The sequence below is a fragment of the Cetorhinus maximus genome, chromosome 14, assembly GCF_964194155.1.
Source record: "Cetorhinus maximus chromosome 14, sCetMax3.hap1.1, whole genome shotgun sequence".
NCBI lineage: Eukaryota > Metazoa > Chordata > Chondrichthyes > Lamniformes > Cetorhinidae > Cetorhinus > Cetorhinus maximus.
The window spans coordinates 39,519,188-39,544,331 of record NC_135892.1 but is presented as its reverse complement, the minus strand read 5'-3'; the positions used below and the strand labels follow the sequence as shown (position 1 = coordinate 39,544,331).

The following is a 25,144-nucleotide window of genomic DNA, read 5'->3' as shown; positions in this document are numbered from 1 at the left end:
GTTATAAGCAAAGAGACACAGAATAGGGATAATGGGTACACCTTTAAATTGGCAAGATGTAGCAGGAATACTAGGGCATCAGCTTTTCACTATTTATAAATATGAAGGAATAGAGTCATCCATCCAATGACACCAAGTTAGGCAGCACAGTAAATAGTGTGGCTGGAAGCAGAAAATTCATGGCAGGTGAAGTTTAATATGGAAAAGTATGAGGTCATTCACTTTGAATGCAAGATAGATGGATGACAGTATTTTCTAAATGGCAAGAAGCTAGGAACTGTGGAGGTCTAGAGAGATTTAGAGATCTAAGTACAGACATCACTAATAACTAGTAAACAGGCACAAAAATAATAATTAAATGGCTGATGGAATGTTGGCCTTTATTGCAGGTGGACTGAAAGACAAAGGCGTGGAAGTTCCATCACAGCTGCACAGAACTCTGGTTAGACTTGGCTTATATTCCCTTGAATAATGATTTAAGGGATAATCTAATTGAGTTCTTTAAGAAGTTGAAAGAATCTGATAGTGAGAAACTATTTTGTCTGGTGGGACGTCCCGAACAAGGAGGGCACAAATTTAAAAATTAGAGCTCGGCCATTCAGGAGTGATGTTAGAATACACTTCTTCACACAAAAGGATAGTGGAAATCTGTAATTCACTCCCCCAAAATGCAGCTGAGACTAGGACAATTCAAAGTTTCAAGATTGATATTGATAAGTTATGTTGACAAAATAGCTTGAGAGGCTGAATGGCCTACTCTTTTTCCCATATTCGTATGGCAGACCAAAAAATAAATGATAGCCAGACATTAGGAGGGTTCAAGAGCTGTTGTGCTTTCTGTAGCAGCAACATTTACTGCTCCCACGTCCTACCACAAACTCCATGCCCATTACTGATCATTGTCTCAGATTGAAACAGACTGTTTCCAATCTCCGCATTCTTTTTGCCTCTAAGCTACGTTCCAACACCGTATCATAAAGACTCCACCTACTTTCACAACATTGCCTGACTCAGCTTCTATCACAGCTCACCTGCTCCTGAAAGTTTCCCCCATACCTCTTGTCACCAGATTTGACTATTCTATTGTTCTCCTTACCAGCCTCCAATCTTCTCTCCGCATTCCACTTCAACTCATCTAAAACGCTTCTGCATATACCCTAACTCGCAGCAAGTCCCATTCACCCATTACCTCTGTGCTCACTGACCTACATTGGCTCCCCATCCACCAACACTTTGATTTAAAAATTCTCATCCTCATGTTCAAATCCCTTCATGGCCTCATCCCTTTCTCTCTAAACTTGGCTGTGTCAGTGCTGTGCAGAACGGGAACTCTAATCTACTTGAAAACAATTGTTATTAATTTCTAGGACTGCCACAAGAATATGGGAGAAAGAGTGGACAACAGCCCCTCAACCTGTTTCATCAAAATCATCAATATCAATCTTGAAATTTTGAATTATTCCAGTCTCAGCTGCTTTTTGGGGGAGTGAATTACAGATTTACAGGAATTTTAATACTTTGAAAAGAATCAGTAACTTGAGGGCATTTCTGTAAACCTTTACCTTTAACCTCTACACTATAATAACCTGCTGTAATTTAATGCAACATTAAAGTCAAATTTTGATATTAACAGTGAAATACTGCCCGAACCTATTGTAGATTATCTTCCACAAACAATAAATGTATGACAGGTATGAAGACAGAGATCTGCCTTCTTTTGAATCATGAAAGCCTTTCTACTTTTAATATTTCTTTTGGAAGTTTGTGTTTGCTCTGTATATTAGTCCCTTTGCATTGGCTGACGTGTGGCTGGGAGCTGCTAACTCCAACAAAATGCACGCGTTACCAAAACTCTCAACATCTACAGTCAATTACGTAAATAGCATGGTTGAATTCCTATCCTTCTCTGATGTTTCATTTGTTTGGAGGAAAAATGCATGGCCACAGGTACACAAGAGAATACTGAAGGCAAGACAGTGTGCAGCAAAGAAAGGATAGAAAACCAACAGGTAGTTGTCTCTGTCATAAAGATGCAATTAAAGACTACTAGGCTGAGAGAAGGAAACAGTGCTGACAAGTTGAAGATGTTAGTTGATATTAGTGGCCATTTGTCTAAGGTTTCCTCTGGCTGGTGTTCATCAACAGCTCTGTGCTCAGAGCCCCGCTAAGAGAGAAATATACACTGGAGCCTTCTTCCAGTTCAGCAGTTCCCTTCTTGCTGTGCTATGGACATATATGGACATATACAAACAAAGGATTCCTTGGTGCTCGGTAACATTTCTGCAGCAGATATTTTTTCCCAAGTATTGCGAAGTTGTGCTTTTTTCAAAAAAAAATTCCAATTGTCTTTTATGGCTGGATTTTAAAGAAACAATAAACTGTAATTCTATTAAGACAATGGAGAACTGCCAGCCGGCCACAATGTACAACTTGTGGGATGAAAAGGGAACAGATACCAAAAACCCCCTAGGGAACGTGAAAGACACCATCTCTTGTTTGCTTTCACACTATACTGAAACACTTCCAAAGGTTTCTGAGATGAGACATCAAAATGCAATTAACTGTTCTAAAAAACAATGACTACAACAAGCATGGTAACTGAATTCCTCTGGCATATACAGTCAGCCGGAAGAACTGGTTACCAAGCTAGACAGAGGAGTGAAGAGTTCAGAATGCTGTACTGAAAGCCTGCAAAGAAGCATTTTCTCTGTCTCTCTCACTCTCTCTAAAGCATTGTGTCAGGATTTGCAAAGTAACCATCCAGAGAAGAGAAATCTGCTGCAAACCGAAATCTTTTGGGAATAAAACGTGGAAATGTGCTCCACACAACAGCCAGGAGACAACTGAACAAATGGCTGCAATGTGAAATCACCGCATCAAGCCAAGCCAAATATATTTCTTTGTTTGTTTAACTTCTTCACAAACTGTAAAAAATCTTTAAGCCTATGCTCTTATTCTACCATCTGTACTAGTGTGTGTATGGACCCATGGAATGGTGGTTGCGATTTACCTAGGTTATTTTTTAATTTGGGAAGTATTGTCAATAAACTTATTTTGCACTTTGTGTAAACTCAGAAAACCTGTCTAGCTAATTCGATACAATCTGAGAGCATACATAGTGGGACACCTGCAGTATTAGAAAGCAATCCTCTAAATTCACAAAAGACCCTGTTACAATCAGACCTGGGGTGGTAGGGTAGGGTGGTCATGTTTTACCCCTCCTTACGCAGTCGTAACTTAGGTTACAAGGATTACAAAACCTTCAGGAATTTTATTACTTTAAAAAAAACAATAATTTGAGTGCATTTCTATAATATAGTGAATCCAGCTGTGTTCATTTTGTTTCTATTTAATTTTATTTTTTAATAATTTGGATTTATGGTCTATCAGAAAGCCAGTTTGAAGAGGTCAAGAATTTATGGCGGTAATCCAATGCTTTTAAATATGTGACTCATAACTTACCATGTGCCCACTATGCCAGATCACATGAATTCTGAGGGTGTCATATTTGACTCAAAACGTAACTCTGTTTCTCTCTCCACAGATGCTACCAGACCTGCTGAGTATTTCCAGCACTTTCTGTCTTTATGCCAGATTACATGTCTTGGTTTACAGCAAATGTGGGCTTGCTTTTGGAAAGAGTTCTATGTACAAGAACTATTTTCATATTTCACCCAAAATGCACACGAGATACAAACAAACGTGAGCTTGCTCTACAGCCAATGTTATAATCTGGTAATTTGCCGACTGACACTAAAAGAAAACAACACAAAAGCTACCAGATTGTTGTAAAAACACAGGTGGGTCATTGTTGATTCAATTCTCTCAGAACAATTGGGGATAGGCATAAAATGAATGGTCAGTGTCACCCATATTTCAAGATCAAATTTCAAAAGCAAACAGTCAGTAGGTGCAGAAAATGATCACATCTCAGAAGGCGAAATCCCCTTATTGTGATAATTTGAATAGAGCTTTATCATCAACAATTAGCATCTCTCTAGAGTACTGTTAAATTCAAGTTCTGTATTTTTGTACTTACCAGCTATTCCGATAAAAACTATCAGCCCAAAACAGATGAAGAACACAACAAACACCAAGACAAAGTGCCTCTTTGAGAGCGTATATAATCGCATTGGTGCTATCCTGCAAAGAAAAGTCATCAAAACGTCAATGCAAAAAACAAAGAAAATATCTAGAACGACTGACCTAAAGTTACATTCAACACAAACTTATCAGAGAACATAACGTGCCATATATACCACCAAGTTCTACATGGTTAACTGTTGATACCACGTTATAGCCCATTCAAGGGAATGCAATTACAGACCAGTGAGTTTAAAAGTCCTTTGTTTACCAGCTCTTAACATTCATAATTCACAATACAATTAGTGAGCATTTAGAAACACCACTTCCCAATCCAAAGAATTCACCTCCTTTTACGGACCAACTTTCTATCCATCCTGTTATATTTCCTCTTGTACTGCAGAGAAAAACATTTTATATTCATTCATGGGATGTGGGTGTTGCTGGCTAGCATTTATTGCCCATCCCATGGTGGTGAGCTGCCTTCTTGAGCTGCTGCAGTCCACATGGTGGGCTAGTCCATTTCAGATGTCAACCACATTACTGTGTCTGGAGTCACATGTAGGCCAGACCAGGTAAAGACAGCAGATTTCCTTCCCTAAAGGACATTAGTGAACCAGATGGGTTTTTATGACAATCGACAATGGTTATCATTAGACTTTTAAGCCCAGATTTTTTAAATTCAAATTTCACTATCTGCCATGGCGGGATTCAAACCTGGGTCCCCAAAGCATTACCCTAGGTCTCTGGGTTACTCATCCAGTGACAATACCACTGCACCACCGCCTCCCCCAGCATCTAGAGACTCTCAAACACGAGCATTATGAGACTCTCAAATACCTTTTGAAGATCATAAAGATGATATCAGTGCTTCCCAAACTATTTTGCAATGTGACCCCATTTTAACACTTGAAAATTAACATAACCCCAGACACCAGCAAAAACAAAACAGCGATAAAGCAGTATAACATTGAGTGCATACTTATGGATCGACATATAATACATAATATAAATATGAAAATCTGAGTTTTTAAAAATACTTGTAAAAATGGTATTATTTTATATATTCCTGTAGACTTCATCCAAACACACACACACCAAGATGGAGCACAAACATCCCGGGCCCACTCAAACTCATCACTAAAATTGCCCTCTGATGTTAAAGGACAATTTGGACATTGTCAGTCTCTTGCTGTTTGGCGGCATCAATTCAGTGGGTCTAGGCTGTTCCACCAGAGCCTCCACCGGAGGAAAGTCTCCTCTCCACAGTCACCATTGCTGCTCAGAGGAGGGGGAGCTTGCGACCCCAAACGTCATCTCTGCAACCCATAGTTTGGGATTGCAGCCCAGAGTTTGGGAACTCCTGGACTATATAGGCTTATACTCCCTTATCCATGAGACATGGAATTTAATTCCATCGATGCACCAAATACCACCATCCATCACTCCCATCCTTGCCAACCACTGCGACTTACAGCATCTCAAATTTAAAATAGTCATCCTCATTTTAAATTCCTTCATCTCCTCAGTTTCCCATCTCTATAATCTTCTCCAACCATATAATCCTCTCTCTGCCAAAATTCACCATTCCTTGTGCCTCGTGCATCCCCACTCCTTTTGTCCCACCACCGGTAGCTGTGCATTCAACCATGTAAATCTGTCATAATCTTGTACATCTATATCAAATCTGCACTGAATCTCTTCTTCTCCAAGGAGAACAACCCCAACTTCTTTAACCTAACCTTGTAGCTAAAATCCCTCATCCTGGAACCATTCTGGCAAATCTTCTGTGCACCTCCTCATACTTCCTAAAGAGTGACCACCAGAACTGGATGCAATATTCTAGTTGTGGTCTAGCCAGAGCTTTATAAACATTCAACATGACTTTCCTGTTTTTGTACTCAATACCTCTAGTTAGAAGCCAAGATCCCAAATGTTTTGCTAACTATTGAATACGTCCTGTCACGTTCAAAGAACCATGCACATGTACCCCCAACTCCCTCTGTCCCTGCACACACTTTAGAAATATGTCATTCACTCAATATTGCCTCTCCCTATTCTTTCTGCCTAAATGAATCACCTTACACTTCTCTCTATTAAATTCTGTCAACCACTTGTCTCACCATTCTGATAGCTTATCTATGTCCTGTTGCAGTTGGTTATCACCCTCACTGTTTGCCAGTCGCCCAAGTTTGGTATCATCTGCAAACTTTGAAACTTTATTCTGTATTCCAAAATCATTTATATATCAAACAAAAGCCCTGGGCCTGGCACTGAGCCTTGGGGCACACCACTATCCACCATCCTTCAGCCCAAAAAGACATTTACTGTGTGTCATGAAGATGTGCTTTAAGCCAAACGCTGATTTTAATCCACTAGCTGGAAACAAGAAATTGGACTTTAAAAAGCAGACTTTGTAAAAACACACACTAAAAGTGACTCGAGCACACAGTCAAGATGGTCACCCAATTTGCATCACTATAATTCCACATTCCAAGCCCACTGCAATGAAGACAGCAAGTCTGCAAAACCCACCAAAGACAATGATCCCCTGAGGAGTGTGAAAGGCCCCATATCTGTCTCACGAACAAGACACCTGTGGCAATCACTTGCGGTATTCAACTGTTGGGGACAGACCATTAAAGGCTAACTGCTTGGACAATGGGATCCTGGTTTTAAGTTAACTTCCAGACCGATCAGCTAATCAAGTTACAATTCCGAATTACTGGCAGTTGGAAGGGTGGTCATATAACCAGCCAACCCCTTGTGTGTGTGTTTAAGCACATGGTCAGCAGAACCATACAAGCAGCTGAAAAGCTAATTGGGGATTGCTCCTGCCTCTGTCTCTCTCCACATGATTCACAAGCTTTGCATCCTGCCTGCTATTATTAACTCTCTCCATGTGCAGCAGACAGAAACTTTAAAAAAAGAACTCAAATGCACAGCTATGTCCCCAGAAAAACAATCAACTCCATCATCTACAACTTTTAATGGAGCGTAAAGACCGACGTCAGCCTGAAATCAGTTGAATCATCAAACTATGAACTGCATACTATTTTACCTTTTTTTTAGTGGACTCTAATTTGGCCAACCTATCTGGCCCCATTCTGTAATCTGCACTTGTGTATATGTGTGTGCGTGTGGGGAAGCATTATTTTACTTAGATCGATTTAATTATAATAAAACTAACCTCTTTCTTTGTTAAACTCAAGAAAACTATCCAATTGGCTCTTTGATTGCAGTGCATAAATAGTTAAATACTCATTCAATTGGCAAATGTCCTTTTCAAACAAAGAAACCTGTTTTGGTCAAACGAGGAATGGACAAAGAGGTGAGTCATTTGACCCTTCTCCACCTGGTTGTGACAGAAAATTGGAGACTACGTCCGTGACCAAACCCACAGACAAAAGAAAAGCTGAAAGCGGGGAACCAAATTGCTACCTATAAGTATTCTAAAAACTTCAATAACAGGTTTTGTTGTTTGAAGTACTAGAGTGTTAAAAATGTCCACTTTTGAAGCCAGTACTTTCCTAGAACAGAGTGAGGTAAGTATGGACAGTTTAGAAATCCTATCTGTTGAAGAGTGAAGAAGGGTAGTTGGGCACTTAAAGGTAAATATCCACCCAAAAGCTAGGAAATCCAAAATCTGTGGCCAACCATTTTGAAATTAAACCGGAAGAAAGAGACAGGCATAGAATTTGAAAGACAGTTTTGCATTAGCAAGGATACAGCTGGAACAGCAGAGACTAAAGCTAGAATTTCTGGAAAGAGAGACAAGAAAAAGAAAGTGAAAGAGAATGCCAAAGAGGGGAACAGGAGAAAGATCACACTTTCCAGAGAGAGCAACAAGAAAAGTTAAAACAGCTCAAATTGAGTAGGGAAAGACCCAATGTATCTAGTGAAGGAACCACTAGTGAGGGAGCTGCCCCTAGCTTAGGACTGACTGCTAAGCTTTGAAAGTTCTCCCGCCAAAGTTTGATAAGTGAGATGTTGAAGTGGCCAGCAGAGAGCTGGACCCTGCTACTGCAAAGCAAATAAACAGGAGAGGCCCAGGAGGTTTATTCCCTTTTGTCCAATGAGAGTTCGTCAAATTATGAGACGACCAAATAGGCTATGCCATGTGCATATGAGCAGGTACTGGAGCATACTGCCAGAAATTCTGAGCTCTCCAAAAATGGCCCAAACAAAATTACATAGAATTCAAAAGGATTAAGCAACTTGCTTTCAACCAGTGGATACGGGCACTTAAGATAGAGTCCACCTATGAAAGCCTCATAGAGAGGTCATCCTCCTCAGAATTCAAAATGGCACTTTCCCTTTCTGTGAATACCCATGTGGAAGAACAAAGAATCTTCAAGGCCAGACAGGCAGCCCTCATAACAGTTGCCCAAGAGTTAACCCAAAGACCCCAAGTTCAACATAAACTAGTGACTGGTTGGTATTTCTTACAGCTAAGGAGGGATAGCAGAGAGGTAGATGAAGCCAAAGCAGGCTCGAGAGAAAAAGGAAGTAATGAAGGAAATGCAGAGCAATCCACAACTTTTAAAAGGAACCCAGATGGTAAACAAGGAGGAAACCATCCTGTGTGTTTTCAGAGTGACAAGTCTCACCGCCTGAGAGAGAACTTTTGGCATGCCAAAAGACCCACAGGAGACACTGCAATCAACACAGTGCCCACATTCATAAAGGTCGTGAGCCTGTGTGCATGAAGGCTAGAATACTACTGGGATTTTGTACATAAGGGGAAATTACCCCCAGTTTTTTAAAGGATCTGGAGAAGGAGATCAACTTTCTCTGAGATACTGGCTATTTAGGACTCAGCCAGGTCAATCAGCAGTGGTGCCACCGAGCTACTCTTGGTGATGGACATTTAAGTCCCCCACCCAGAGTACATTCTGTGCCCTTGTCACCCTCAGTGAATTCATCCAACTGATATTCAACATGGAGGAGTACTAATTCATTAGCTGCAGGAGCTGAGGGGGTGGGGGGGGGGAAACGCAGGTGGTGGGCAGTAGTTGGTAATCTACAGGAGGTTTCCTTGCCCATGTTTGACCTGATGCCATGAGACTTCATGGGGTTCAGAGTCAATGTCGAGAACTCCCAGGACAACTCCTCCTGACTGTATACCAACATGCCACCACCTCTGGTGATGGTGGTTTCTGGGACATTGTCTGCAAGGTATGATTTGTCAGGCTGTTGCTCAACTAGTCCGTGGGACATCTCTTCCAATTTTGGCACAAGCCCCCAGTTGTTAGCTAGGACGACTTTCCAGAGCGACAGGGATGGGTATACCAATTTCCGGTGCGTAGGTTGATGCCAGGTAGTCCATCCAATTTCATTCCTTATAGACTTTGTAGAGTTTGAGGCTGAGTGGCCTGCTAGGCCATTTAAGAGTCAACAACATTGCTGTGGGCCTGGAGTCACATGTAGGCCAGACCAGGTAAGGATGGCCAATTTCCTACCCCAAGGGACATGAGTGAACCAGGTAGCTTTTTACAACAGTCGACAATGGTTTCATGGTCATTGAATTTAAATTCCACCAGCTGCCATAATGGGATTTGAACTCATGTCCCCAGGGTATTAGCCTGGGCTAACTACTAGTCCAGTGACATTACCACTATGCCACCACCTCCCAACTAATGTGCTGAATGGCAGGAATTTGCCATATTTGCATGGCAGATAGGAACCAAATTCACTACAGAAAGTTAGGTCTTGACCATTTCAGTCCAAGTACCCTTTTAATGATGAGAAAAGTGTTAATTACTGCTAACCAATCTTTGCTACATTAAAAATTAACTGTTACAAAAGTTTGCACACTCACTCTTTCAGGTTAAATTGAAGATATTTAAATTTTAACTTTTTAAAAACTTTTCCTTTTATTTTCTTTTATCTCATTTAATCATTTTCCCCTATTTCAGGACCTGATTTGACACTGAACTCACACACTTTAATTTACACTTCCTTCTTATTCCTTGTGATATTATTTTTACAATCCTTCAATCTGATCCAAAGAGATATGTAATTACTTGCCTTGTTTATTCAGATCCTCGATGCCTGTTTTCCCTCACTGTGCCATTAGCAGCCCATATTTACAGCAACTTGCATGCAAGATTTTTAAATCCAAATTTCACCTGGATCTCCCTAGATCTTCCAGCCAGGAAATGGTCATGCCATAAACAGTAAAGTTCATTGTTAGACAAGAATTGACATTTCCCCCACGCCTTCAATCTCAGGTGAGAAACACAGCACTCAGTCAACATACACTTCAATATCATTTTTCTCCACCAACTACTGACCTTTTCAAAAGCATCACTGCAGAAATATTGGTTCAGGAATAAGAAGGGTGTCCATTACCTCTCTTAAAATGGTAGCAAGTAGACACAAAGCTGCTTCTGAACTAGCAACCTGGTGACAAATATTCCAGGCCCCATTCAACTTTAAGAAGCTGCAAAGTCTGAGGAATGACTTTAAAGTAAGAAGCTTGATTCCAACAGAAGGATAATGCAGCTTGGCAGGAAAGTTCACAGAAGCACTCAATTTGCAGTGACTTAGGAGTTCATATTAAAATGGTTTTATTTTTGTTGTAAAGTTTGCTCCCATTGATAATTATTTTATAATACACTAACACCTTTACCATGATCTCACAAAAATGGAACTACTCCACGGGGGGGGTGGTAGCTCCTCCGATTAATCCAGCTGTTTACTGGACAGTAAGAACTACAATCCTCTCGGCTCACAGTAGAGACAAACCTACTCGGAATTTCACAAAGGGAACTACAAATACCGAACAGTACTTGTGCTCCAATCGGGAAACATGGCAACTAAATCTTATAGATGCCCTATTGTTATCAGAAACTAAATTATTGCAGAGTTTTCACCACTACCGTTTCACCTTGGAATCCAGTCCCAAGTGCGTGAAATAGAACTTCCGGATATCAATCCTAAAGTTAGTTCTTATAGTTAGTGGCCCCTTGCCCTACTCTAGAAGTTAAATATTCCGCGCTTAGTTTTTTCATACCACTCGCTATCTTAGGGCCACATTTGGCTCATCTTTCCAGGCTGCATAACAGAGCTCCAACCTCTCAACACTAAGACCCCTTCAGTCATTGATTGAACCCCAACACTTCAACCCTCAGGTCCGGTCTCTTCTCAGGTGTGTTCTCACCCATAGGCCCGGTTCAACAGGCATCCAGCCCCTTGTTCCGGGAGCTAGAGCAGGGACACCGGGCTGGGCTGGGCTGGCAACGCTTTCGCGTCCCGTCCCCACAACGTGAAACCCGGCCTTCCGAAGCAAGACTTACAATTCCATGATCCCGAATATACTCTGCTGACTTCCTTCTGTTCTCCCTCGACCCTGGCAACAGCCACCTCACAACGGTCGCACGCACAATCATACGTAAGGCGCAATCGACGACGCACTGGCCAAAAGCTGCAATGGTGTCAATCCCCATCATGTGCTGGCAGCTTGCTAAAGGTTGATTTAGTGGTTTTTAGTGCTTGTCAGGAGAATTTTACAGAATCCACATCATTTTGACTTTTTCCTTTTTTCTTGCATCCAATAAACAACAATGAATCATAGAAATTTACTGTACAAAGGAAAGGCACTATTACGGAATCAGGGACCTTATTAAATTGGGTCTGGCACTTATTTACCAACAAAAGACAAAGAATGGTATGCGATGGGGATCATCCTCTCCTGGGGATGCCTTCTCCGGAGTGCCCATGGAGCTGTGTTGGGACTTTTACTCATCTTGACATACATAATCAGCCTTCCCAAAAAGTGAAAAAACGGTACAACTATTTGTAGATGACTGCGTGGTTTATACAGCAAGTAAAATTCATGATCATATCAATTCACTGCAAGATGATCTTTTGGAATTGCAAAAAATGACAGGACCAATGGGAAATGGCATTCAATGCCAAAAATGCTATGTCAGGTGCATCACCAATAAAAAGGATCCTCCAACAGATAGCGATGGTATAAGGGTCTGGCACATACAAGGTTAATGTACAGTTCCGCCCATTTAGTGATGTAAGAGAGCACATGACCCACACCCAGGGTCAGTCTATTGTTGGACAGAATCGTGCCTACAAGCAAGTATCGAGATAGGCCCTAGTTTGTACTCTTTACTGTATATTTGTAAATAGTTCTAAAAGTCAATAAAGACTTACAGTTAACTTGTATGACTACAAAGACTTCTTCAGACCTACCAAACTGTATCCAACACCCTATAACGTGGTGGCAGCTTGTGGAAAAACCCAAGAACTTGCATAAACTTCTATATTCCAGGAGGAAGCGAAGAGGTACAAGAAAGAGACCTCAGAGCTGAGGAAAATGGTTGGACATTTGGAAGAAAACTTGGGAAAACATTTAATTTCCAAAGGTATCTATGAAAAAATGAAAATTAAGAACCTAGAAAGGCAAGAGCAAGTAGAACTTCTCACAAAAGAGTGTGAAGAATCTCAGAAACAATTGGCCGAAGAGCAATTACAGAATGTGAACTTGAAGGATAGCTCAGAGGAATTATGCTCTGGTAATGAAAAACTGATCAGCGTAGAGAACCAACTTTCACATACGAAAGATGAGTTTGTAAAGGAAAAACAAGAACTGATGAGGATACTGGAATGTTGCTGACATGACACAGGACACTTGAAAGAGGACTTGAAATGCTTACATGACAAACTTGTTGAAGCAAACTCAACAAAGATAGATCTCCAAATAAAACGATGCAGTTCAAGTATCAGAAGTCTGTAGGAAGCATCATGCAAAATGCCTGGAACATGAGAAAGATTTGCTGATGCATCATAACAATCGCATGAAAGCAGAATTAAAATCCACAACTGATTAACTTCTTGAACTTTGGTCCAATCTGCACAACATGAAGACTGAGATACACAATATGGAAAAGAAAATCCAGACTTTGAAAGCAGATAAGAGAACTTCTACAGAACAGATTGACGATCTAACGAGTGAATTGAAAGAACCCAAGGAACAGTCAATGACAATGGAAGAAAGATTCCGAACAGAACTGAATGCCCAGGTGAAATTGTAAAATTTATATATGAGTTCCTAGATAACTCTGAAACAAAGACAACTCAACTTAGCAGAGGAGTTGCTGAGCTGAATGAAAAGATTCATAAACTCAAAAAACAACTGGAAAAGAAGAAATTACTCAAAAATTTGAGTAAAATTGTGAAACAAGTGGGAACAAGGGTTCCATTTTTTGAAACGTAAACTTCCATACATGCTGTGATGACCCACACGATGATGGAAGAAGGGAAGAAAGCAACAAGGAGATGAGTACAATGTTTGTCCCCCCCACAAGAAACGAGTTAGCGTAGCAACCACAGATCAGCACAACAGCCGAACTGACCATGTGCAGTTCAACACGAAAGAATGGAAGAGAAGGTTGAAAACATACCTAGATGCCAGGACAATCTCCAAACCTGCAGGAAGAACCAGCAGCAACAGAGCCTACCACTCCTTCAACAATAGTGCAAATGAGAAATGAAAGGGTTATAAGGCCTCCAGACCCCATCTGAACCCTTGAATTCAAGGAGTTGAAGGGGGGAGATGGGGTAGTGAAAATGCAGTAAGGACAATGTAAATGTATGATAGTGATAACAATGTAAGATATAAGGTAAACTATAATCACTTAAAATGCATTGGATATAATCACTTAAAATGCACTGGATAAAAGATTTGAAGGGAGGTGCAGTAGGGTCTGGCACATATAGGATTAATGTGGGACTGGAGTACAGTACTGCCTACACAGTGATGTAAGAGAGCACATGACTCACACCCAGGGTCAGTCTAGAGTTGGACCATGTGTACCAGTAAGTCGCATATACCAGACAGCTCCTAGTTTGTACCCTTTTATTGTATATTTGTAAATAGTTCTAAGAGTCAATAAAGACAGTTAATCTACATATTACTACAAAGACTTCTTCATACCTACTGAACTGTATACAACATCCTACAACAATAGCTTTAAGTTCTGTAATCAAATTCTCCAACAAGCAGATACACAGCCATACCTAGAACTTCATCTCAAAAATAACCTTCAATGGGGATTCCACATTCAACAGATAACACGCAAAGCAAATAGAGTTCTTGGATTTCTGAGGAGGAATCTTTGGTATTGCAACAAAAATATCAGAGTTATAACTTAGCAAACATTTGTTCATCCAGTCTTGGAGTGTGCAAGTTGTGTGTGGGAAATGCTGAGAAATATAAATAAGGTTGAAGTGATTCAAAGACATGCTGCACAAGTCTGCACAAATCAGTATGGGAAATCCATCAGTGTTGCTTCTTTGATCAAAGATTTGGAATGGGAATCACTACAGCAAAGGAGGGAGCAAAATAGACTCACTACATTCTATAAAATATGGAATAGACTATCAGGAATTGACAGAAACAGGAACCTGATGCTCTCTGGCAATGACAAAACATGAGGTAGTCATCCATACAAACCACAAAGACCATTTGTTTCCAAGACAGTGTATCAACAACCTTTCTTCCCAAAGACAATCCCACAATGGAACAAGCTGCCAAAGGAAATAGTCACAGCCCATCACTTGAAATCTTCAAGATCCATCTTTAGGTTATTTCCATTTAAAGTTTCCATTATCAGGACTACCATCTCAGCGGATCATGTCTGGTTTAGCTAACGCTACCCATATAAATCTTGGAGGAATATAGCTATTAGTCTGTGATACCATAACAACTAAAGCAGAAGCCACTCAGCTCAACCAGCATGTCTTTGCCAACTGAGAAAGTGCTCTCCAGCCTAATCCCACTTTCCAACTCTTCGTCCATTGTCTTGTAGGTTAGGGCAAGTGCATATCCAAATACTTTTCAAAAGAGGTGAAGGTCTCTGCCTCTACCCTTTGAGGCAGTGAGTTCCAGAACCCCACCATCCAATGTGTAAACATTTCTCAGCTCCCCATTCCCCACTCCCTTCCATATCTCTAATTGCTTTAAATCTATGCCCCTTGGTTATTACTCTCTCTCCTATCAAGAGCTAGGAACTGATTGTTATGTGAGTATATATCCCTGAGTGCCACATTCATTGTTGCACTGCAATCATCTTCCAAATAACATTGTATCAGTCTACCAGCCAAATGGAGAAATGCAAGAAATGCACATGACAGTATTTTGAGTCTAAAGGATGATTATTTCTAACCTATGGGAACCAGAAGATGTAACTGGTGGCATTGGTTGTGACTAAAAACCCAAACATTTTAAACAAATTTAATACTGAATTAGATTAAAAATCAACCTGAATTAGGCCAGTGAGAGAGAAAACCTAAGTGAATCATTCGAAAATGAAAAGACCACTGCAGCAATAAACATACAGCTCCAACCCAATGTTGTAGAGACATTTGAGAAGTTTAAACAAAAGTGCAGGCTGACATTCAATAGCTTTCTAAAAGGCACTAGTGAAGAGGAAAGGGTCAACTACATCATTTTGTGGGCAGGAGAGAAAGGGTTAAATTTGTTTGATAGCTAGAGCCTGCAAGAAGATTACAGCAAAGGCCTGACAACATTTTTGAAAAATTCAGCACACATTTTGAGCCAAGGTCAAATCATCAGACCTACTGAGATGAATGTCAAGGCCTAAGACAGGAATCAGGTGAGCTTGATGTCAATTTCATAACAAGATTGAAAAATACAGCCAAAGCATAAATTTAAGGATAAAGATGAAAGGTTGCTAGATCAGCTCATCTGTGGCTCTGCACACCCTGAAGGACAAAAAGAATTGATTGGAAAGGACAAGTTCACAATATTGCAGGCTTAGACATTGCCTGAGCACATGCAACCATGATAGATGAAGACACTGACTACTCAAACGGCTAGCTTTCAGCTCAGTCAACAGAAAGGCAGCAGGGTTGGTGCAGTGAAATAGCAACAAAAGAATACACACCTGACAGAGAGAAAGATGTACAAGAGCTGTGGATGACCACATGAGTTCACATATAGAAGGGAATGTCCCACATATGAATCAAACTGCAGAACTTATGGAAAACCAAATCACTGGGAAAAGATGTACAGAACAAAGAAAGAAGATAGTAAATGAGTTATCAGAGACATGAGAGGTAAAAGAAACCAAAATATCCATACCCTGGAAGATGACAATGAGTTAAAAAAAAACAATAGACATAGGAACCATACAACTGCATAAAATGGCTGGATGCAACAGCTCCCAGAGAAAAGAAATTCACACAACCATTGTTACGACCGAGATGGGAGGAGTGCACTGTCTGTCTCTAGTTCCACTACCCCATGGGTACACCACATATATTTAAATGATTTTTCCAACTAGCGAGATGGCCAAATATGTGCTTTTCCTGTTAATCTCAGAATGACCACTCAATGCCCAGGTTTCTTCAATAAACGACAAAATTATTAGTTTACTGTAAAACCAGACTTGTCAAGTAGAAAGACAAAGCTTATTAACATACAGTATGAAATAGGAAAGTATAATAATTATTCTCAATACCCTAAAACACAAACAAAAAGATAAAATAAAATGGAGGAATTTTGCCAGAAGGTTAAAAGTCAATGGTTCAAGAGAAAAGGATAGATGATGGATTCCTTGAAATGGAGACCAGGTTATGCAGTTGGGCTCTCAGCACTGGTCTGCGAAACAATTGATGACTCTTGCACTACTTTTCAGATAGCCTTCAAGCAAAACTTACAGTCAGTCAATTTCAGTATGTAGAGCAACTTCCATTCAATTTTTGCTTTCCCAACTGGGTCTGGAGCTTCAGGAGTTGTTGTCTTCTCTACCCAGGTAGTTGATCCTTCTTGTTTTCTCCCCAAAGTAAAACCAGCCCATCAGCTTTAAAAACAGTTTTCCAGGCATGTTTTTTTCCACCATGCAGCCCTTTTGTAAACAGTCCACCAGGGCCAAGAGGTTTCCAGCTTCTTTAAAACTGCTTAATTACCTTTTCTTGTAAAATGCTGTCTTTTCCAGGAACAGCAGCAACCAGAGTCCTTGCATTCACCTTTTAAGGCACAGTGTCTTTTAAAAAACACAAATTCTTCCAGAATGTTCTTAGTCCTTGAAGATGAATCATTTCCTATGATTAAAGCATTTATGAATGACACCATTTTGATCAGGAAGAGGGTGAGAAATAAGCCCACAACCATAAATCTGAAGCTAAAGCTTGATACTGAGCATGGAGTAACATCATCCCACCCAAACTATACCAGAAAATCTTTCCTGAAAATTTCCAAGTAAATGGGTGCCCAAGGAAATGTGCTCTAAACCGCACAATGTCATGCTAATAGCATATGGAGGAACTGAGATTTAACAGCTTGAAACAACCAAAGGGACACAAAGCAAAGATGTTAATTATATGTCCTATATCACTGAAACATACGGTTCTGCTATCCTGGGCTTGAGCAGTTGCAAACAGCTTCAGCTTATCTCAGTTTGGAGGTGAAGAAGGCAATACTGAGGGTTGAAGGCAGTGCACCCATTTAAAAGCTTCCTCCAATCAGAAGCAAGGAAGATCTGGTACAAATGTATCCAGAGTGTTTTTATGAGACAGTTGGATGCTTTGAAGCTTTTGAGTATCGCATCACTACTGATCCAACGAAGAAACCATTGATTCATCCCCCACAAAAAGTACCAATAGAACTAAAAGGAAAGCTTAAAAGCGAGCCCCAAGAGATGGAAGAAAAGAAGGTGACTGCCAGAGTCACTGGGCCTACAGATTGGGTAAATTCCATTGTGGTGAGCGAGAAGCCAAATGCATAGCTAAGAATTTGCCTGGATCCCAAAGATCTTAATCAAGGAATAAAGAGGAAGCACTATCCTATTCCAACATTGGAAGAGATCACACCAGCACTGGGAGAGGCAAACGTTTTCAGCCCTTCAGACCCTTCTGAAGAGAGCTCATATGGACTCGAAACATTAACTCTGTTTCTCTCTCCACAGATTCTGTCAGACCTGCTGAGTTTTTCCAGCATTTTTTGTTTTCATTTCTGAAACATGAAGCTTGTCAAGGAATCTTCGTTGTTGTCAGCATTCAACATTTGGGTGGTACAAATTCCTATGCCTACTTTTTGGCCTTAAAGTGAGCCTGGATGTCTTCCAACTCAAAGTAGATGAGACATACTGAGGATGTAAAGGAGCAGTTGGCATTACTGATGATATTCAGGTCTATGGTGTAAAGGAAAAAAGATCATGACCACCATCTACATGAAGCCATGGAGAGAACCAGGAAAGCTGGGAGCAAATTAAATGCAGGTAAATGTGAAGGTGATAGAATGCCTGTTCTTCGGAATGGTGTACACATCTGACGGAGTCAAACCGAGTCCTGAAAACATCACAACCACCTCTGAGATGGAAGCTCAAAGAGTTGAGAAGGTTCCTTAGCTTGACTGAGTACATGACTTCTTTTATACCTCACATGTTAGAACACACAGTAAACCTACAAGAGCTGATGAAAGAAGATGTTGAGTACCAGTGCTCAGAGTCACACAAGAGGAGTTTCAACAAACTCAAAGAAATAGTATACAAGGAGTAAAGTCTTTCATACTAAAACAGAATGATATCTGTCACTCCGCAAGTAGATGCTTCCATGAAAGGACTGGGAACAGTCCTGGTACAAGAGGAAGACCAATAGCATTCGCATCCAAAGCTCTAACATCAGCTGAGACCAGAGCCAGATCAGCTGAGTACTGGATCGGCATCTACAAAGACTGGTATCTACATGCAATGTATTCAGAAGTACAGAAATACACAGCAGAATGAGGAAATGATAGCTACTAAAGTGCCACCCAAACCATGGCATAGTGTGGGAGCCGATTTATTCACACACAATCAAGAATGGTATTTCATAGTTGCAGACTACTACTCAAAGTTCCCTTTTATCTGAAAGGGGAAAGATTTGAGAGAATTACAGAATGATAACAGCACAGAAGGAGATTATTCAGCTCACCTAGTCTGTACCAGCTCTCAAAGTGAGCAATTGACCTAATGTCATTCCCCTGCCTTCTCTCGGTAACTCTGCATGTTCTTCCTTTTCAGATAACAATCTAATTTTGAGTGCCTCGATTGAACCTGCCTTCCCACACTCTCACGCAGTGCATTCCAGATCCTAACTTTTGCCAATTACTTTAAATCTCTGCCCTCTCATTCTTGATCCTTCCACCAATGGGAACAGTTTTTCCCTATCTACTCTGTCCAGACCCCTCATGATTTTGAATACATCTATCAAATTTCATCTCAGCCTTCTCCAAGTAAAACAGTTCCAACTTCTCCAATCTGTCTGCATAACTGAAGTTCCTCAACTCTGGAAACATTCTCGTGAATCTTTTCTGCACTCTCTCCAATGCCTTCACATCTTTCGTAAAGTGTGGCACCCAGAACTGGAGAACTATAACAATCATCTCAGCAGTATGAGTTCTGTTCACTGAGCAAGGGATTCTTGAAAGAACAATGGGACCCAGTTCACCTCCAGAGAATTTAAGGAGTTCACACTGAACAGTATAGATTCAGCATCATCACCTCATCACCACGTTACCCAAGGGGATGCGGGTTTATAGAAAGATATATCCAGGCAGTCAAGAGAACCTCACAAAATGCTGATAGAAAAAGTAAGACCCAAACCATGCCTTTTGTCACTCCAATCTACACCTTTCAAGGCTGACATGAAATCGCCTGCACAGCTGTCGAATGGAAGAAAATATAAGGCAACTCTGCTAAGCAAGATACTCCCTCCAAGTGACTAGGAGGAAGTCAGATAATGACTCATTGATGCACAGGTAGAAGGAGGTCAATGCTTCAACAAGCCTGCTAAGTCCCTGCCCGAGTTGTTGAAAGGACAAACTGTACATGTACAGGATTCAATCATAAAAACCTGGAACCCAGTAAACGTTGTTGGTGAAGCTAAGACTCCAAGGTCATACATCATTGTGACCGAAACTGGTAAGCAAATTAGAAGGAACAGAGCCTATATTTGACTTACACTTGAGCTGGAAAAGCAGAAAAGATCATCAACAACACCAACAATATCACTAACCGCCAAGACAACATCAGCAGCATCACCAACAAGTGGTGAAACATTAACAACATCACCAGCAAGTTTAACAGCAATATCGAGCAAGACTCCTACAACACCAAGAACAACATGCACAACATCGCCTGTGCAGCATGTCAACTCACCACTGACAGCCATGAATGCCAAATCTACAAGATAGCAGCAAAATATCCTACTACTTAAGTGATACCGTGAGTAAGATTTTTGGAAAAGAAAACAAACCATAAAAGACGCAAAGTGATCTGTTTAATTATAGAAATCGATTGTTAATCTTTTCTAGTTTCAAAAAAGTTAATGATTGGAACAGTTACATTGATATAGGGGCATTATATTTATTTTTTTTTTAAAAAGAGGGATTGTTATATGATTCATAAAGAGATTGGAATGAATTGTTACGTGAATATATATCCCAGGGTGCCACATTGACTGACACATTGCAGTCAGATACCCAGTAACATTGTGTCAGCCTACCAGCTGTGTGGAGACGTGCAAGGAATACACTCGATGAAGCTCCAGCACTTTAAATCTAAAGTGAGATTATTTCTAATTTATAGGAACTAGAAGATGTAACAGCCACTCATAATTTTGTATATCTGAATTATACCTCCCCTCAGCCTCTTCTGATCCAAAGGAAACCACCCCAGCCTATCCAATCTTTTCTCATAACTGAAATTCTCCAGACCTGCCAACATCCTCATAAATCTTCTCTGTACTCTCTTTTGTGCAATCACGTCTTTCCTGTAATGCGGTGACCAGAGTGGTACATGTTACTCCAGCAGTAGCATAACTTATGTTTTATACAGTTCTAGCAAAACCTCCCTGCTCTTATATTCTATGGCTCAGCTGATAAAGGAAAGTAGACCATATGCCTTTTTAACCATCTTAACCTGTCCTGCTACCTTTAGTGATTTGTGGGCACGTACTCCAAGGTCCCTCGGCTCCTTCACAACTCTCAGTACCCTACCATTTATTGTGTATCTCCTTGCCTTGTTTTCTCCCTCCAAATGCTGAATTTGACTGAATTTTATTTGCCAGTATTCTGCCCACCTGACCAGTTCACTCATATTTTCCTGCAGTCAGATATTTTCCTTTGTTTTTATTCATTCATGGAATGTGGGAGGCACTGGCTAGGTCAGCATTTATTGCCCATCCCTAATTGCCCTTGAGAAGGTGGTGGCAAGCTGCCTTCCTGCACCAGGGTTAGGCTGACTGACCTGTAATTAAGTTGTATTATCCCTTTCTTCACTTTTTAAACAATGGTGCATCTGTCCTCCAGCATGACACCTGAAGCCAGAGATAATTGGAAAATGATGGTCAGAGCCTCCACCATTTCCTCTATTGCTCCAAGTCTGGAAATTTATCTACTTTCTTTTCTCTCACTATGTTTATCCTATCCAATATTTCATACTCCTCCTCCTTAATTACAATGTATATATCATACCCTTCTTTTGTGAAGATAGTTGCAAACTATTCATTAAGAACCATGTCCACATCTTCTGCCTCCACACACGTTACATTTTGGACTTTAAGAGGACCTACTCTTTCCTCAGTTATTCTCTTGCTCTTTATGTATTCATAAAACATCTTTGGATTTTCCTTGCCAATATCTTTTCACACCCTCTCTTTGCTCTCCTAATTTCCTTTTTAATTCAACCTTTGTACTTTCTATACCACTGTAGGCTTTCTGGAATATTGGATGCTCAGGGTCTGACATACCTTCCCTTTTATGCTCCTTGAAATCCAACTTGATCTATGTTTAGGAGTTCCACTCTTTCTCTTTTGGGAATATATTTATTCTGAACCCATGCTGAATGGCTCCCACTGTTCTGGCACTGATTTACCTGGGAAAGTAGCTCTTTCCCAGTCCACTTTTGCTAAATCACATTGAAACTTAGCAAAACTGGACTTTCTTCAATTGAGAATTTTTATTCCTGGTCTGTCTTTGTCCTTTACCATAACTACGTTAAATCTAACTGAATTATGATCATTACCACTCATGCTGTCCTACTGATGCTCCTTCCACCTGCCCAGCTAAGTCCCCTAAAACAAAGTCCAGAACTGCCCTTTCTCTATCTGGGTTTGCTATGGACTGGCCAAAAGATTTTCCTACATATATATTTTAAGAACTCTGTGCTCTCAATACCTTTCACACTGATTCTATCCTAGTTAATATAAGGCTAGAAGTCCCCTACTAGTATTGACCTGTTGTTTATATATTTCTTATAATTTTGCCTAAATATTTACGCTATATTTTGTTCTGCCTGTTTGGAGCTCTTTAGCAAATATTGTGTGATTGCTCATCTTTTGTTCTTCAGTTCAATCCATAAGGCCTCATTTGATGATCCATCTGGCATTTCACACTCCTCACAGATATAATTGTTTCCTTAACCAAAATTGCAATTCTCCTTTTTTATCCATCCTGTCTGAAAACCCTCCAACCAAGAATGCTCAACTGTCTTCCTGACCTCCTTTAAGCCATGTTTCAATAATACCTGTGACATTATAATTCCAAGTGTCTATCCATATCCCCAGCTCATCTGCCTTTTTCATGGGACTCCTTTAATTGACAAATTGGGGAATGAGGTGTGTCAGGTGGACTAAATGTCTGTGAGAGAGCACTAGGGTAAGAGTGATCATCATGTCATATTGTTTAGACTGGTAATGGAGTTAAACAGGGCTATGTCCTAGTCCCCACTTTGGTCAAACAAGACTGAATGATAGCCCTCATACTGTTTACAATCTACCTGATAGTGGCTATTCACCTCATTAAAGATCAACTGCCCGCTGCCGTCAGTACTAAATACTATCTAGATGGAAAACTCTTTAACCGTGGCAACCTCTGTGCCAAAACTAAACTGACCGCCACAATGTACATGATTTACAGTTTATGGATGACTGCAGTGTTATTGCCATTCTGCACCAGATTTGGTCTCTTAATTCTGCATACAAGAAATTTGACCTGTCCTTGAATGTTGCCAAACAAAATTCATATATAAACCCACACTTGTTCAGCCAAATATTTCACCTCCCATATGTATTGAAGGAGAGACTCTGGAATACGTTGAACACTTCCCATGCCTTGACAGCCACCTTTCTCTAAAGGCCACATTGACAAGAGGTTCCAACACTGGATCAACTGCGCCAGTTCAACCTTCTACAAACTAGGACAGCAAGTATTTGACAACAAAGCTCTGCGCAAGTCAACAAAAATTCTAGCGCACAGAGCAGTTGTCATCACCATGCTCCTATACTGCATTGAGATCTGGAATGTGTATCCGTGACACATAAAGAGCGCAGAGAAATTCCATCATCAGTGTCTCTGCCAGATCCTCCAGATTCAATGGGAGGACTGTCAAACAAACACTCGTGTCCTTCTTGGAGTCAACTACTCAAGCACTCAGGAAAAACTCCTGTAAAATCAACTCCAGTGGACTGACACTGTATCCGGTTGGCTGAAAACTGTCTTCCCCGTTGGTCCTGTTCTCTCACCTCTCAAATGTTCAATGTTCCAGGGGAGAACAAAGGAAAAGCTTCTCTGAAGCTCTCCTTGAAGTGCGGCAACATTGATGTTAAAGACTTGAAAGAGCTTTCTACCAATCATTCAAAATGGCGACAACTTGTCCATCAGGCTACTTGACGCTTTGAGTCACAATGTCTTAATGATGAGGTAGAGCAGCAGCAGAGAAGGAAGGAAAAGGAAGCAAATGCTGTGGTCTAGATCCCACTACCTCATGGGATATCCTGCTGCATATGCCCAAAGATATGTGGGTTGAGAATCAACCTGTTCAGTCACTTGAAGACCCATGACAGAAACTCACTACCTTGAGTAGAAGTCATCCCTGAATCAAGGGGCAGCTCCTGACCTTTGCCATCCCTCCAGATATGAAAAACTAGGTACTAGGTACTGCATACTAGGTCAGAGGGCAAACTTTACAATCTGTGCAGACAGAAAGCGAAGATAAAAAAAATACAACATGTCTTGATCAGAGATGTTTCTATGCTGCTGATGCCGCACTCATCATTCACATGGTAACTCAGGTAGAAAGATTCATGGAATATCTCTTCCATGCCTGTAACTTGTTCTCCCTTACTATAAGCTTCAAGAAAGCCATGATTATGGGACAGGGTGTCAAATTTCTGCCGTTGATCACACTAAATAACACCCCACTAGAAGTGGTTGGCAAAATCTGCTACTTTGATCCATGGTATCAGACAACCTGTCTTTTCATGCAGAACTTGATACACGCATTGGAAAATTAGCTTTGGCTGACTTACGAAACATGCATTGAATAACATCAAGCTGAGTCCAAGATGCTGCTTTTTGAGGCCTGGGTTCTCAGCACCTTGTTGTTTTGCTGAGAAACGCGGATAACTTTCAGCCACAGTGCTCAACAACTTTCATCTTCACTATTTGTGGTGCTTTCTGGGCATCTCATAGAATGACAAAATCATGAATGCAGCAATCCTCTGATAGGCAAATCTCCAAAAGTATCTTGGCATTCATCAAGCAGGGGAGGAAGAGTTGGGAAGGTTGCATTCAGACACATGACTGAGGTGGTTTGTGGGGAGAAAAGTGTCCTCTACACCAGGATAGAGAGAGTAGGTTACAGAATGATATAAGCGAGTTAGGCTGGTTTGGGAGGATCGCTGAGTGAAAAAGCACTTCAGTTTACATTGTTGAGCTTGCAAAGACTGTCCTTGTCCCAGTCCAGGGAGGAGGAGCATGTCAGTTCGCTCTCAGTCATGCCCAGCATGTTGTGCACAGGGTGTGCTTGTAACATTACGCGTGTTGGACCGTGGAGTTTCTGGCATTATACCGAGCTGAAAGTGGGACACTAAGTCAGGGGAGACATCTGCAGCCCATAGATGGGGAAAAGGTATTGTGGGGGCATTCAAAGGTGTCGGGGGTGGGTATATATTTCACTGAGCAAGTGGCCGCAAGATGGGCAGGGTGAGGTCCAGATGGGGCATGGGCACATCCACCTCAAAATATTCAGGGGGTAAC

At 40.8% G+C, this 25,144-nt stretch overlaps 1 protein-coding gene across 3 annotated transcripts in view; it reads right to left on the bottom strand.

Annotated features, from left to right (window-relative positions):
- Positions 1-25,144, bottom strand: part of tmem181 (transmembrane protein 181) — a 148,044-nt gene that overhangs the window by 102,353 nt on the left and 20,547 nt on the right. Inside the window, exons 1-3 of one of the 3 annotated variants that reach the window (XM_078556829.1) lie at positions 11,385-11,466; positions 10,380-10,528; positions 4,040-4,143 (exon numbers count right to left, since the gene is read on the bottom strand). In XM_078556829.1, the coding sequence (XP_078412955.1) occupies positions 4,040-4,143; positions 10,380-10,393 (118 nt within the window). In that variant the 5' untranslated portion in view covers positions 10,394-10,528; positions 11,385-11,466. Of the gene's footprint in view, positions 1-4,039; positions 4,144-10,379; positions 10,529-11,384; positions 11,489-25,144 lie in introns of those variants that run through there. The other 2 variants (XM_078556830.1, XM_078556831.1) reach the window with 2 other exon arrangements.